General features: G+C 38.9%; 1 protein-coding gene across 4 annotated transcripts in view; it reads right to left on the minus strand.

Moving 5' to 3' along the window:
* Positions 1-582: 582 nt before the first annotated feature.
* The window catches only part of Atm (ATM serine/threonine kinase), a 106,701-nt gene continuing 92,761 nt past the window's right edge, over positions 583-14,522 (minus strand). For all 4 annotated transcript variants that reach the window (XM_057769046.1, XM_057769047.1, XM_057769043.1 and 1 more), the window contains 6 exons: positions 12,309-12,474; positions 10,886-10,972; positions 8,938-9,052; positions 7,673-7,736; positions 5,345-5,481; positions 583-5,237 (listed from right to left, as the gene is read on the minus strand). In XM_057769046.1, coding sequence (XP_057625029.1) covers positions 5,054-5,237; positions 5,345-5,481; positions 7,673-7,736; positions 8,938-9,052; positions 10,886-10,972; positions 12,309-12,474 — 753 coding nt within the window. In that variant the 3' untranslated portion in view covers positions 583-5,053. The remainder of the gene's footprint in view (positions 5,238-5,344; positions 5,482-7,672; positions 7,737-8,937; positions 9,053-10,885; positions 10,973-12,308; positions 12,475-14,522) is intronic.

Genomic DNA, 14,522 nt, shown 5'->3' on the forward strand with positions numbered 1-14,522 from the left:
TGGTAACATTTCCGCGGAGAGTTAAGCACCTTAAATTCCAAATAATAATAAGAGACAAGAGACACCATATAAAAACCACAAAGGTGCCAAGGAAGAAATGAGATAACAGTATGAGGATCTCCACAACAGAAACTCTAAGACTTGGGTAGCGTTGAAGGGAAGTCCTTACAGAAAAGATTTAACTGCCTGTGAAACTGGTGATGACAATGAACGATAAGCGAACAGAGGGGGAGGAGCAATGTACTGCTAAGTGTACACTCTTACTTCTGCTGTATACAAAACCGTGCATCCCGTCAGAGCAAAGGAGGGGGCTTTTATTCCAAGGAGTAATTCCATTATACGAGATTTTTACTAAGTCTGAACCCAATCTTTCTGGACACTCTGACTACACTGTATACAAAATTCATTTTGCCAAAAGCTGCACAGAGGAACATGAAACTCTCAAGAAGAATGATTTTAAAATAATATGGTAAAATGAAACATCACATTTAGGATGTCAGGATCTTTATTTGTCATATCCTGGTGCAACTTAGTTTTTCAGATTTGAGAAATGTCAACTAGATCATTTTCCAAGGCATAGGCAAGAACACAGATGGGAGCCTTCTTACCTGGATTCTGAACTGAGTGTTGACTTCTGTGCTCACTGCTGTCTCCCTAGGAACTAGCCCAGTGACTGGCACATATCAAGTATTTCATAAAATGGACATACACTTATACTATTAACATAAACTTGTATAGTTCTTTATTAAAAATTTTTGTAACATTCAGGTAACAATGTAACAGAAACAAATCTATATAAAATATATAATTTCATTAAGGTGCAACTAAAACACTTGAAATGGCACTTTTCTCTATTTCATACTGGCCTTCTACTTAAAAAGGTGGTTATTATAAACCTTAAGGTGCCCAAAGTTCTTCCTTTTTGCTTTCGTTCCTTTTACCATATTTAAATTTGTGACAGATTTCTAGGTGCACAATCTTTTCCCCATTTTAAGCGAACACTATGACCTTACATTTGGGGCCTGACTTGGGACCACTCTGAGGGTGCACAGGGTTGGAAGAGGGACTGTTGCCTCCCTCACTCTAGACACACCAGCTGTCTAACTTCCTTTTCTAACAGCTTCTCTATTTGCTTTTCATTGACTTATACCTGACCAGTGAATGCCAGATTCTTTTTACTAAAAGCTCTTCAACTGAAGAGACTGCTTATATAATACTTGTGTGCAATGTCTTCGGGCCTCAGACAAGTAACCTTTTCCAACTTTTACTTTCTCTGGATATAAAGTGGGATAGCTGATGTCATCAGTTAACAAGATAATGACTAATCAGCAGTATGAAAAATTTCCAACTGACACTTTAAAATTATTTCTTCATAAAATAGAAGGTATACCAATGTTTTGAATGCCGGCTATCTAAAAAAAAAAAAAAAAACTGGAATACAATTTGTCCATCAAAAATATATGCTTAAAGAGTCATTGTAAAACATGAACCCAGCCTTATACGCACATTTTCTTCTCTCAGGAAAAGGGCACTTAGTGTATAGCTAAGGCATTCAGAATGAAAGTCTGACTTATTTATTGCTTGTATGTATGATGCTTGTATTTTGAATCTTTGAGTTGTATAGATACATAGTACCTTCAACATTTCTGTCTCTGAGGGCTCTCTACTCTGGTTTCCTACTTTTACACATGAAAAACTAAGAAGGTTTTGGAAAATTCAAGGGCTATATATCTGCTGAGTATCTAATGAATTGATGGTATGCAAAATCATGCTATAAGGTTTTAATCATCGTGGCTCAACTTACAATCAATGAAATTTATTGTGAGGTAATAAATACCACAATGTTGTTGCCATTTTTCCTGACAGGTAAAAGGCATAGATTATTTTTCTGTGTTTTATACCATTAACTTTCTCTAATTATAATATGCTACAAACAGTATTTTTCTATTACTAGCCTAACCATAGCGTTATTTATATAGGTTCATCATGAAAAGAATTTACACATCAGCAGCAGATGGGCATGCTCATCCGCCTGTTATGTATGATCCACAGTTTGATAGGACTGGACTAGGAGAGCTACTCATCCATTAACATTCTTGTTGGCTTTTGCCCAAAGATTTCAACTGTGTACTTTGTATATAAGTCTGTTGCCCAGTTTTGCTTTCTGGGATCAAAAGATTTACTAAAATGTAGCTTAGTTTGCTAATTTTATAGGTTTCTAAAGCGATGGAAGGCTTAATGATATACTTAATAAATATAAACCTACGAATAATTATTTCCAAAAGCAAAACAGGAATATGGCTTTTCCCAGGTGACTCAGAGATGCCGCGGTCTTTTCCTAGCAGATATGGCGGCATTATGACTTGTAACAAGTATCTTTACCTGTCACTCAAACAAGGCTGTAATGCAGAAGTACTCTGTCTATATGCTATATTTTTATCTATTAATATTTTCCTACTTCCTTTTTCTATAGGTGTATATATTGTATATTAAAAGGAGTCTGATAAAACAATTTAGTAATTTTATGTGTATAGATGAAGCACTTGTCATGGATTTAAACACTGAATACAGTAAAAAAAATTTTGTTTTCAAAGCATAAAAGAAAACCATCCAATATTACAAGTTTTTGTTGTAGGAATCAAACATGCTGCTGATAGACATGTCAGGTACTTGGCATAAAGGAAATACCTGATTTTTAATACCTGTAAATCTCACCTCATTGGCTCCTGCTAACTGCCCTCTTACTCAAGTTTTGTCAAAAATATTTTCTAACTTAATCTTTTTATATTTCAATTAGCTGCTTCTAGGTTTACCTGAAAACCTAATATAAACTTTTCAAAGTCATCAATAAAATATGTTTGTGGCATATAATTTAAGGGTGAAGAATGGATCAATTATATTATTCCAACCTCTTCAGTGATTTAACTACAGAAACATTACAAATTCATTTAACTAGCCGTTATTAGCTAATATCATTCTCTATGTGGAGGTCACCACTTTCTTAAAGACATTCTAAGTTCAACACATCCTCTTGATTACTACAGTAAGTAGATACCAAATATTCATAATATCCAAATTCTGACAAAAGACACAAAGCAGGAAAGTTAAAATGCAAAATAATTTTCATAATAGTTTGCAGAAACCAAGAGTTTGGCTTTGTGTATGTGTGTATATACATATACACAATAATGCAAACATCCATATGTGTATATATACGTGTGTGTGTGTATGGACTAAAGAATCTTAGGCTTGCAAACAGCAAGGGTGAGACGTTAGATGCACCTCCCTTCACCCTGCCACCTTGATGAGACACATGCAGGCTTAGCTTTCACTGAAAAGGGTATCAGTAAAACACTCTGCCTATTTGCACAGAGATGACAAAGTAGGTCTGTCACGGCCTGGGAGACTCTTCTGCTCTCAGCAATCTACACTATTCCTGAGACCTAGAGCCTGGAGCCACGGAATGTCTGTGATGTCCCTGGGGATGAGACATGAGCAAACACTCTTGTAGAATCACTCTTAACCTAGGCCACGCAGGAGTCGCACACACACGTGTGAGAAGGGGGCTGAAAATGAGCTCACCTTTCAAAATGACAAACTAGCCCACCAAACTCAAGAATCAACAATACAAACACCCAGACGTTTAAGATGGTTAGTGACAGAAAAGGACGCGAAAAGTTAATTAGGCTGAATACGGTGATGCACACCTTTAATCCCAACACCTGGGAGGCAGAAGCAGGTAGGGTCTGTTAGTTCCAGAGCACACAGCTGAAAATCTTTTTCCCTTGTAAAAAAAAAAAATAAGCTTCATTGTTGTATGTGTGTGGACATGCACATGCCATGGCAGGCATGTGGAGGTCAGAGGACAGCTTTACATGGGTTCTCGGGGCGGAACTCAGGCGGAACTTGTACGGCAAGCGCTTTACCTACTGAGCCACATTGTCAACCCTGAAAAACAATTTTTGAAGGAATCTAGATGAGATGTAGTTAACAGGAGAATTCATGAAATAGGAGAAAGGTAAGAAAGAAACATACAGCAACGGTGAATACTAGAGGGTCTGAAAGAGGAAGAGCACAGAACTCACTTAAACACACTTAAACACCACTAGCTATACATGCTCTTCCTCTCCAGACCTCATCACTTGGGAACATTGAGTGATCCTGCAACTGAAATCAGAACATTTCTTCTGCTTTGGTTTTAGAGACAGGGATTCTCTGTGTAGCTCTGACTGTCCCGCCATGCCTGGCTTGAAAGCAGACATTTCTTAATGTGCAGGTTTATTCAATGTCCCCTCCTAAAAATGCCGAGGACCAAGCTGCCTCAGGTTTTGGATAGTTTCAGATTGTAAAGTATTTGTGACGACTGCAAGCTAAGACTAGCTATGCACCTAATCTGAACCTCTGAAATGTGCTCAGTATGTCAGAAAGCTTTGGATACCGGAACATCTCATGTTTTGGACTTTGAAACTAAGTGTGTTCAACCTATACTACTCTGTTTTCAACACGATTTACTCCATTCCCACCACCCCTTTAATCTGCAATTCTGGTTTTGAACTTGGGGCCTCAGACAGTTTGGGCACTTGTTCTATACTGAGCTACACTCCAGTCCAACATTTATTTTAATGTGAGTTTCCCATGATATAGTGACAGTTATAATTTTAATGTCTACCCTTTCTACAGTATTACTAAGTACTTTGGAATTCGCACGCACATGCTCACACAGTGACTGTCTGGGAACTTGCTTTAACTAAAGACTGTTTAGAGCAAAAGTTACAAACTCGTCCTAACACACACTAAAGCAAAACTCACTCTGCTGCTCCCACTGGCTTCAGGTCACTGTGCACCTCAGTGATCCCACTGAAAACAATACAAGCATGATCTTAAGAGTCAACATTCATCCTAACATACAAGAGCAGAAATATTAATTTTTGGCTGGTTATGTATCAAGGAGAAAACTCGTTCAAAAGCAGTTATTAACTAATTCACATCCAAATATGGTGGTTGATATGTAATTTCTGAAGTCTTGAGTTTAGAGTAATTCCTGAGCTGAAGGTCACACCCAAGCTTTCCATCCTGGGAAGAGTCGGCTGAGATTTTTGGGATCCATGGCCTGCTGGATAAGCAAGTTCACCTGTCCGCCCACACTGAGCACAGTGCCTTCTTCCACGCCTTTCAGTTTCTCCTGCAACCTCATTAAGACACGTTCAGCTACTTTGTTGAAACTCTGGTCAGTATCACTAAGGATAAAAAACATGAAGAAATCAATGAGGTACAACAGTTAAGGGCTTGGGAGTAACAAAATCTAAGTAACTAACAATAGGTCCCTCCTCCTAAAATCTCCCACCTAAGACTTCGTTTGCATTCTTGATCTTCCGCATTGGGGGTAGAATGGAGCTCAGTCTCATCTTCTGGCCTCTGCTGCAAATACAAAGCTTTTAGAGGATTCATAGTCCAGTCAAAGAGAGGATCGTACAAAAGGACCTAGACAGAAAAAACAAATGATGTGCATGTTGGTTACACAGTTAACAACAACATAAAATAACACTAAGTCTCAAGCAGCCGGTGGAGAGAGCAGACTAAGAGATGAGTTATGTATTTGTGCAGAGGAACAATTTTAAATATAAGCTCCAAGGTTCTCATCCTACCCCGAGTTCACTCTTCCCCCAGGGTCAGGTGTCAGGCTGGATGACACTGTCCTAGCTGGAGGAGATTGTCACTGTGGTTTTCACTCCCTTCTCTCCCCAGGTCTATTTGACCTCACTCTTAAGCCATGTTCCCTAATGGAGTTTTAGCTCCAGCAAAACTAACATTTTGACCACCAACCTACTACCCACTCCAGTGGCTCTTTTTCTATTAATTAGATCCCAAGCTGAGTGAATCTAATAAAAGGATGTAAAGTATTCAACAGCAAACCACCCTGCTGTGTGTACACACAGACATTTCTTGTTTCTTAGTCAGACTTAGGCAGTCTCAGTAGGAAGTAGAATACTTGGTTACAGAGGCCAGGCCAGCATCACAGGACCACAATCCTTTCTGATAGTCACCTTCACTGGGTTTCCTCAGCATCCACATGCTAGGACAGTAAAATGTCTTCAGCATATTTTAACTGTAGGACATGTACTAGATCAGCAGTATCAAAAGCTTTTCATTTTGTACCGCTGCTCTGAGTGTCCTCCAGGACCACTGGTAAACCATGGAGGGGACTGACTTTAAAAGGAGTGACCTCAGGATTGGGAGTCAAAACATTATTGGGAAGCACTGCCCTAGAGCAGGAGACAGCAGTGATGAAAGAGAAACTGTTCCTTAATATTAGGAAAACCACGGCAAATGACTCTCAGAAATTTGGACTGATTTACCAGGGGCAACAATAGAACTTTGTGTGACTGTAAAGGGTGGGTTTGTTCTAAAGTGATACAGGTATTTTAAGTGGGAACAGAAATCATTTCTCAGATGTAATACTCTCACTCAGACCAGCCTGGCAAACTGCTAATTGAATCTTCTAAAGGACACAGCTCCACCCTTACTATGAGTCTCAATAGTGCCAGTGAAATACAAATGACTCTCAACCCTGCCTGCACAGGAGGGATTTACAAAACACACACGCTCCTACTTCTTTGTCCCTAAAAATCTGGTTCAAACTCAGTTAACATTACTCTTTAGAAGCAGAATAGGTGATACCTGTGTGCAGTCGGGCCTGTACTCAACTTCCTTTATTTCTCTCTGTAGGAAATAGCTGAGTTCTTGTCTCTCACATCCTTACCAGCTTTGTAATGACTGCCAGATGCACACAATTCTCACTTGGGTAGAATTAATGTCATAAGCACTGGAAGTATTACTTTTTTCCCCTCTCTGCCCTGGGTGTACATGAGATGATAAACCTGATTTAAACACATGTTCTGCAGGACACAGCTCCATTCAGATGAACTGTCTCAAAGCTACATAGCAAACAAGAACTGCAAGAGCCTCAACAGCAAACCTCATTCTTCAGTTATATCACTAACAATGTTGGTATTCTGATTTGCAACTAAATTAGCTCTGAAATTTGGAGGGAAAATGACATATATTATTGACTTCATGGAAACCAATCTCAAAACAATCTCATATGGGATACATACAGCTACACTGGTAGGTATATGTACACACGTGTGGGTGTGATGGGACCAGAGGTTGATGTCAGGTGTTTTCTTCAATCATTTTTCTATTCATTTTTTTTTTTTGAGACAGTGCCTATCACCGAATCGGTAACTCACCAATTTGGCTATACTAGCTGCCCATGAGTCCCAAAGATCCCACCCCACCCCCCACCCCCCGATCCCTGCCTCCTCAGTGCTAGGATTATAAACATGCACTATTATGCTAGGTTTTTATATGGCTTCTAGGGATACCAACTCAGGCCCTCATGCTTGTGTGGCAAGCACAACAGCAACAGGCCGAAGTGGGATGTCTAGGGTGTCAAAGTGCTCATTTATTTATCAGAAATTGAAGATTACTTAAAAATGCTATAATATCCCAAGACACGTTTCTAACCCCAAACATTGTGATGTAAGAAAATGTCCACTGTGTCCCTTTCTGCTGCTGCCCAGCACCAGTCTACATGAAATGAGCAATGCTCTTCAAATGAGTGACTTCCTAACAAGGCAGGCTGACCGGTAAGGGAATCCAGATGTCTTACTTCTACAATGGTTAGCAGAGTTTCCTGAGAACTGCGCATAACTTCCATGGTTTTCTCACAGCATCTGCAAGGTGAAACACATTACAAACATGAATTCTGTAGCACACCAATATTTCAGTCATCTTTGCCTATATGCACTTATGCATGCATACTTAGATGATCCTTGTTAGCAATTCCCAAAATTTTATTTCAAAGAGCAGACCAGTTGACAAATGCAGCATTTAAGAGATGTTCCAGAAATTAATATAAATAAATACAAATATGTGGTGTGTATTTTACAAGATCAGCACTTATTAAAAAAAAGACACTACTTCTATGAAATACTTTTGATTGATTGATTACTGGGGCAAGTATTAATTTACTTTTACAATCTGAGATTATAGACCATTACTGGGAAAACTACAAAAAATCTTTGGCTTTGAGCTATACTGGAACACGGTTCTTTCAGACAGAACTATCATCTCTTGAGACCAATTTGGAGATCTCTATGAGGTCCCTCCCCTTGGAGCTCAAGGACCCCCATTGAAGAGGTAGAGGAAAAACTATAGGAGCCAGAGGGGTTGAGGACCCTGGAGAACATGGCCAACAGAATCAACAGACAAGGGACTCACAGGGGCTCAGAGACTGAAGCGGCAATCTAGGAGTCTACATGGGTCTGAGAAAGGTCTTCTGCATATATATTATGGCTGTTAGCTTGGTGTTTCTGACTCTTTTGCCTGCTCTTGGAACCATTTCCCTTCTACTGGGTTGCCTCGCCCAGCCCTAATATGAGAGTTTGTGGCCAGTCTTATCGCATCTTGTTATGCCATGTTTGTTTGATATCCCTGATCTTTTATGAAAAGAAATGGAGGGAGAGTGGATCTGGGAGACAGGGGAGGTGGGGTGTGCCTGAGAGGAGTAGAGGGAGGGGGAACTGAAGTCAGGATGTATTATATGAGAGAAGAATAAAAATAAAAACAAAAAACTACTATCTCTTTAACACCCCCAACAACGAGCACCAACAAAACAGTAAAAACAGAGCATGTCAGCTAAGGTTGAGTAACAGTAAAAGTGGGCCTCTTCTAGAGGAGGTTATATGTGACAACATGTGCCATGCTGAATTAAGTCCCAGGTGGCTGGAGAGAACAATTACTGCCCGTACCAAGGGTCTTTTCCTTAGGACTAAGTACCGGGATGTCATTCTACCGCTGAATCCCATCATCTATATAAATTTATTAGCTGAATAATAAACTTGATAGCAAAAATTGTCTGCCTCCCTCCCTTACCTTCTGAAGACACCTTCCACACCAGTGATGCCCATGCCGTCCACGATGTCTCTGCTGAGTCTAAAAGGAACTGTTTCTGGAGTGGGGAGGATTTTACCCTGCTCAAAAGCCACTCCTAAAACCAAAGATGTGAAGCAAGAAAGTGTGACTGGCTGACACACCGTCTCCTTAAGTACATGCTAACTCTGTGAAGGCAGCAAATAACCTGTCACTCACACGCTATTAGTACTTGAGGATTACTCTATTTTTGCTTTCCCTGCCTACTACACCTCCATCATCTTTGAGAACCACTTCAAATGCAAAGGAACAGCTTACTGGCAAAGGAATGCACATTAAAGGATGATTTAAACAGTGGATAACTGGCATGTTTGAAATGTAGAAGACTCATGTAGTAAATGTTTTGAGATATAAACTCACATGCTTATTTTGAGGTAAAAATACAGATTCACATGCAATTCTAAGAAATAATGCACAAGGACCACCCTACATACCTTCTACCAGTCTTTCTCACTATAGGAAAAAACCATGATACAGCAGGATATGAACACTAGTACAGCCAAGGCACATAACATTCCATCACTAAGAGGTCCTTCATACAGCCCTTTTATAGCCACACCTACTTTCCTCACGTGGCTTGTCAATCCCTATATCTATCCCCAATCATCTAACAACCACTAATTTGCTTATTTATATAATTTTGCCATATCAAATGGATTATATAAATGAAATCACACACTATGCAGCTTTTGGGATGGGATTTCCTCACTAGGAGGACACTCTAATTCTCTTCACCTCTCTGTCGTAGTTAGTCCCGGGCTTTATTATGGCCTTCATGGAATATTTTCCTACTGTGGCTCAGAAGGTGACTCCTTGCAAGGCTGAAGAAATGGCTCAGCAGCTAAGATATCTCTTCCTCATGGTTTCTGAGACCTATTTTTATCTTTTTGTTTTGAGATGGGGTCTCATTTCATAGCTCAGACTGGTCAAAAACTCCCTATATAACCTAAGCTGTCCTTGAACTCAGCAATCCTGCCACAGCCTTGTAAGTGCTAGGACTATAGTAACCAAGTCCACTCTTGTTTAGCATTCCCAAAGCCTCCATCTTCAGTGTGAGATCAGAATCTCCTCCAGCCCAGGGACTTCAGTCTTCTCTACTGCTGAGAGTTTGACTTGCCATTACATCCAAACGCTTTTATATTAAGATTCCACTACTTTCCAGAAATCTCACTGTTTTAAAATAATGTGTAAAACACATAATTTTTCTTATTTTCATTTATTCCTTCATTATTTTATTTGTTTTTTATGAAGTCTGCTGTATTCCTTTGTTAGATGCTTCAGCTGTCTGGAAATCCCTCTCACTAACGTTAGTGGCAAAACCTAGAGCACAACCATCTTCAACTCTAATCTCCTGGTCACTACAACTCTAGTCCAAACCTTCATCATTTCATATCTACACTATTATTTTCTTTCTTAACTTTCTGGTCCAAATTGCTTAGAAAGTTACCTAAAATTCAAACATGATTGGCTCTTGGTTAAATATTTCCCAACATTTAGCAGATGAAAAGTCAAAACTCTTTGGCCTATCTATCTTTTTAATCTACTACCTCTCTCTCTCTCTCTCTCTCTCTCTCTCTCTCTCTCTCTCTCTCTCTCTCTCTCTCTCTCTCTACTTAGTTTCAGGCAGAGTTCCCTCTAGCAATATTTAGGAAAGCTCTCAATTATTACCCTGTCCCCATTTTTACATTTCCACCTTCTTGATCACTCTTCCTTCTTTTCTTGGGCTGCCACCTCTTACATTAAGTTTTACTTATTATTGTAGGTGAAGATGGCTGCTCCTCTCACCACAAGTGCTTATGCTGAAGAAAAAAACTTGTTATATACTTTCTCATAGGCAAATAGTCCTTGATGACTAAACATTAATGAAAGATACAAATCTTCTACTACTCACCTAAATCTATGTGTACGAGTTCTGCTGACTGCTCGTTTATCAAGATATTCTGTACATGCCTATCACCAAGTCCAAGGATGTAACCAACTAGGGAAAAAACAAAACAACCATTGAAATCTCTAACACATATTCAACCATAATACCACTGATTCTAAACAATTTTTAAGTAGTTCAGACTTTAAAGCTATTTAAAGAAAATTATACATTGCAAGTAGCATGTAGAGTTTAAGTCAAATCTAGCCAGATACTTTAATGTACATTACATTTTAAAAATAGATATGCTGCTAAAAATGTTTTCTCTTTATCAGAAAGCATTGATTTTCTCTGAAATTAGTGTGGAAAAATTAGTGGAAAGCTGGAGACCCTGATTTACCTCAGCCAGTGCAATACACTCAAATTTTTATTAAGTGTTCTTAAGAGAGATACAGTGATTGGCAACTTCAACATTCAACAGTGAAACTTTCCTCTCTGCCTAATAAACTACGCTGACCAGAAACGGATTACTACTTGATTTCACAGGTGCTTTTGCAGGCATAACTGCATTTTGATTTTTAAGACAGAGAATGACATGCCTTAAAATACCTTTAGCCCGCTGAGCTATCATGCAGTACTATAGAAAAATCACTGGGTGGCAAACAGGATGTCCCGTGCCTGGCTGGCTTTACTGTTAACTGAGCCTGATTTCTTGTTCATAATTCACACCACTTTAACCCAATTAGTGATTTTCAAGGCAGAAGAGGTTCCACAAGTACTGGGGATCTTGTCTAAACCTACATGTCCTGTCACTTTAAGTATAGTACAAAAGTGGCACAAGAAACTGTTTTCAGTTGCAAATTAACATGAGACAGTTTCTACATTGTTATTTTTGTAGGGAGAGGGCCCACTTGTTCTTCCCGGCCACCCAGTTTCTACTTTGTTATTGGTTTTCATACTTTAGGATTTTGTTAACTGATTTATCTAACAACTTTATTCCATTCTCATAAAAAAATTAAAAAGTCAAAGCATATGTTGAATAGCAAGTATTTAAATACATATCACAATTTCTGTCCTGAGATTCTACTAAACAATGAACCATTGAGGGGAAATCTATTACAGAGATTCTGTAGAGAAGAACAATAATAAAAGAAAGCCAAAGGTGCTATGAGAGGTTTTATATTCCAAAGAAAATCCCAAAGAACCTATATTAAAGGGAGTGAAAATAAACCACATCCACTATATTAAAAACAAAACAAAACTGGTTTTAGTTTCCTACCTCAGAATGGAATTCTCGTCTATAAAGATGGTTGCAAGCTAACAAATGAGCATGAAGAAACACATTGATCAAATCTGAGGACAGTTTGAGCAACAACTACCATTACTACTATCATCCTCTGGTAAGTCAGAATATAGCTATGTGCTCAATATGTAAGATATACAGGATTACCAATAGAAGATGTGGCCACACTACGCGTATATGCCAATCGTTTCTCAAACCAAACAGCTGGGTCCAAGAATTTTTCCAGGCAGAAGTAACGAAAAACTGGTTCAAAGTTTTGGCAAATAGTCATGAAGGTATTGTATTTCTCTTCAAAAGACTTCTTCTGGACATCCTTTAAACAGAACATTTGTAACATTTTTTCAGTATTATGTTCATTCACGTCATTCAACTAATATCCACAATGTTTCTATGTGAAATAGCTAACAAATTATAGGGACAATAAGAAGAAAAACGAGGCATTCTACCCACAAGGGATTAGCAACTTGGTCAGGAAAGTTTTATTCAAGCGATGATCCCATTAGGATCCTATCCCTTGACTGATTAAATTCTAATTTGAAGGGTCTTATACTATAGATGGAGTGGCACAGACATGCTAGAGGCAGCTCCCAATCATCTTAGGTGGTGTCACCACATGCACTGTGACAGGATGGAGACATCAGGCTTCTGTCCTGAGGCAAAGTTTATCCAGTTCAGCGGGCTCAGTGCCCATCCACTAGACGATGACATCCTAACCTGGTCCAGGCGCCTCCAGTTAACTTGAGTGATGTGCCACTCCATTTCCCACACAACATCCTCACTTCCAAAGCCAAACACAGCTGCTCACCTCACCATCCAGAAAACTGTGAAGAGCACACCCTTCTGTACACTGTTTTTGTTGCTGTTGTTTACTTTTTAATAAAATTTCATCCAGGTATATATTATGTATTGAGTATATTCCCCCACCCAATACCCTTCCGCTGTGAGTCCTTTGTATCCCTAAATTTCACTTATGATTTCCTTCATTTTACATATACATATATAACTGTTTAAAATTTAGGAGCCTCAAATTTGAAAAAATCATACATCTTGTCTGAGCCTGGCTTAATTAACTTAGTATTGTTATCTCCAGTTGTATCCATTTTCCTGCAAACAACATAACTTTTTTCTTCTTTAAGTCTTAAAATTTTTCCATTTTCTTTATCCACTCCTGTTGCTGGACACCTACACTGGATCTAGAATTTAGATACTGTGAACACCTGGGAGTCCTTCAGGTACACAGGAACAGTATAGCTGGGTCACAGGGTAGATATATTTTTAAGTTTTTGAAAAACCTCCACATTAATTCCATATGGCTGCTCTAGTTTACATCACCAGCAATATGTAAGGGCATCTGTGCTAGCACTTGTTGTTTTATTACTTAAATTTATTTTTAATTTTTATATATTTAACTTTATATTTATGGACATTTTGCCTGCATGCATGTATGTGCACCATACATGTGCCTGTTGGATGTCCTGGAAGGGGTTGAGGATGTGTGTGCTGATAACTGAACCCAGGTCCTCTGACATAGTAGCAGCTGCTCTTAACCTTGAAACCATCTCTCCAGCTCAATTTTATTACATTTTTATTTACTGTGTGCATATGTGGTGGGTGGTAGGGGTGTAGATGCATACACTACAATGCACATGTCAGTGAGAGGACAGCCTGTGGGAGTTGGTGCTCTCCTTCTACCATGGGATTCCTGGGGTCTGAACTCAGGTGGTCAGGCTTAGCAGCAGGAACCTTTTTATTTGCTGAGCCATCTCTCCAGGCTCCCTGTCTTAATGACTGTCGATCTGAGCATCTCCATGTAGTTGTGATTTGCTTTTCTCCAATAGCTCGTGAAGCAGAACACTTATTCACATGTTTATTTAAACTTAGATTTCTCCTTTCATGAACTGTTCATTTCATTAGTCCATTTATTGATTTGGTCATTTATTTTCTTGTTTCTTTTCTTGTGTTCTTTGTTTATTTAGATACTAACCTGTCAAATGGAAGCTGTCTTTCCATTTGATTAGCTCATTCCTTTGCTGTACAGATTCTTTTTACTATCATGTGATACCATTTGCCGACTGCTGACCTCATTTCTGAGTGACTAAAATCATACTCAGAAAGACCTTGCTTGCAGGAGTATTTCCCCACTTCTTTCTTTAGCAGTGTAACAGCACTTCTAATCAATCAAATTTTATCAGTTTTGCCTCAATATATCTCTTATCTACACATTATTATCCATATGTACCATTAATTAGTCTTACTTATATCCCTAATCTGTTTTCTCAAAATGACAACATACATTAGTGTCAGAACTCTCTTTCTACAATGTAAATCTGTAGCTGGGCATGATGGCATGTATTTTCACTC

The sequence above is a fragment of the Chionomys nivalis genome, chromosome 4, assembly GCF_950005125.1.
Source record: "Chionomys nivalis chromosome 4, mChiNiv1.1, whole genome shotgun sequence".
Lineage (NCBI taxonomy): Eukaryota > Metazoa > Chordata > Mammalia > Rodentia > Cricetidae > Chionomys > Chionomys nivalis.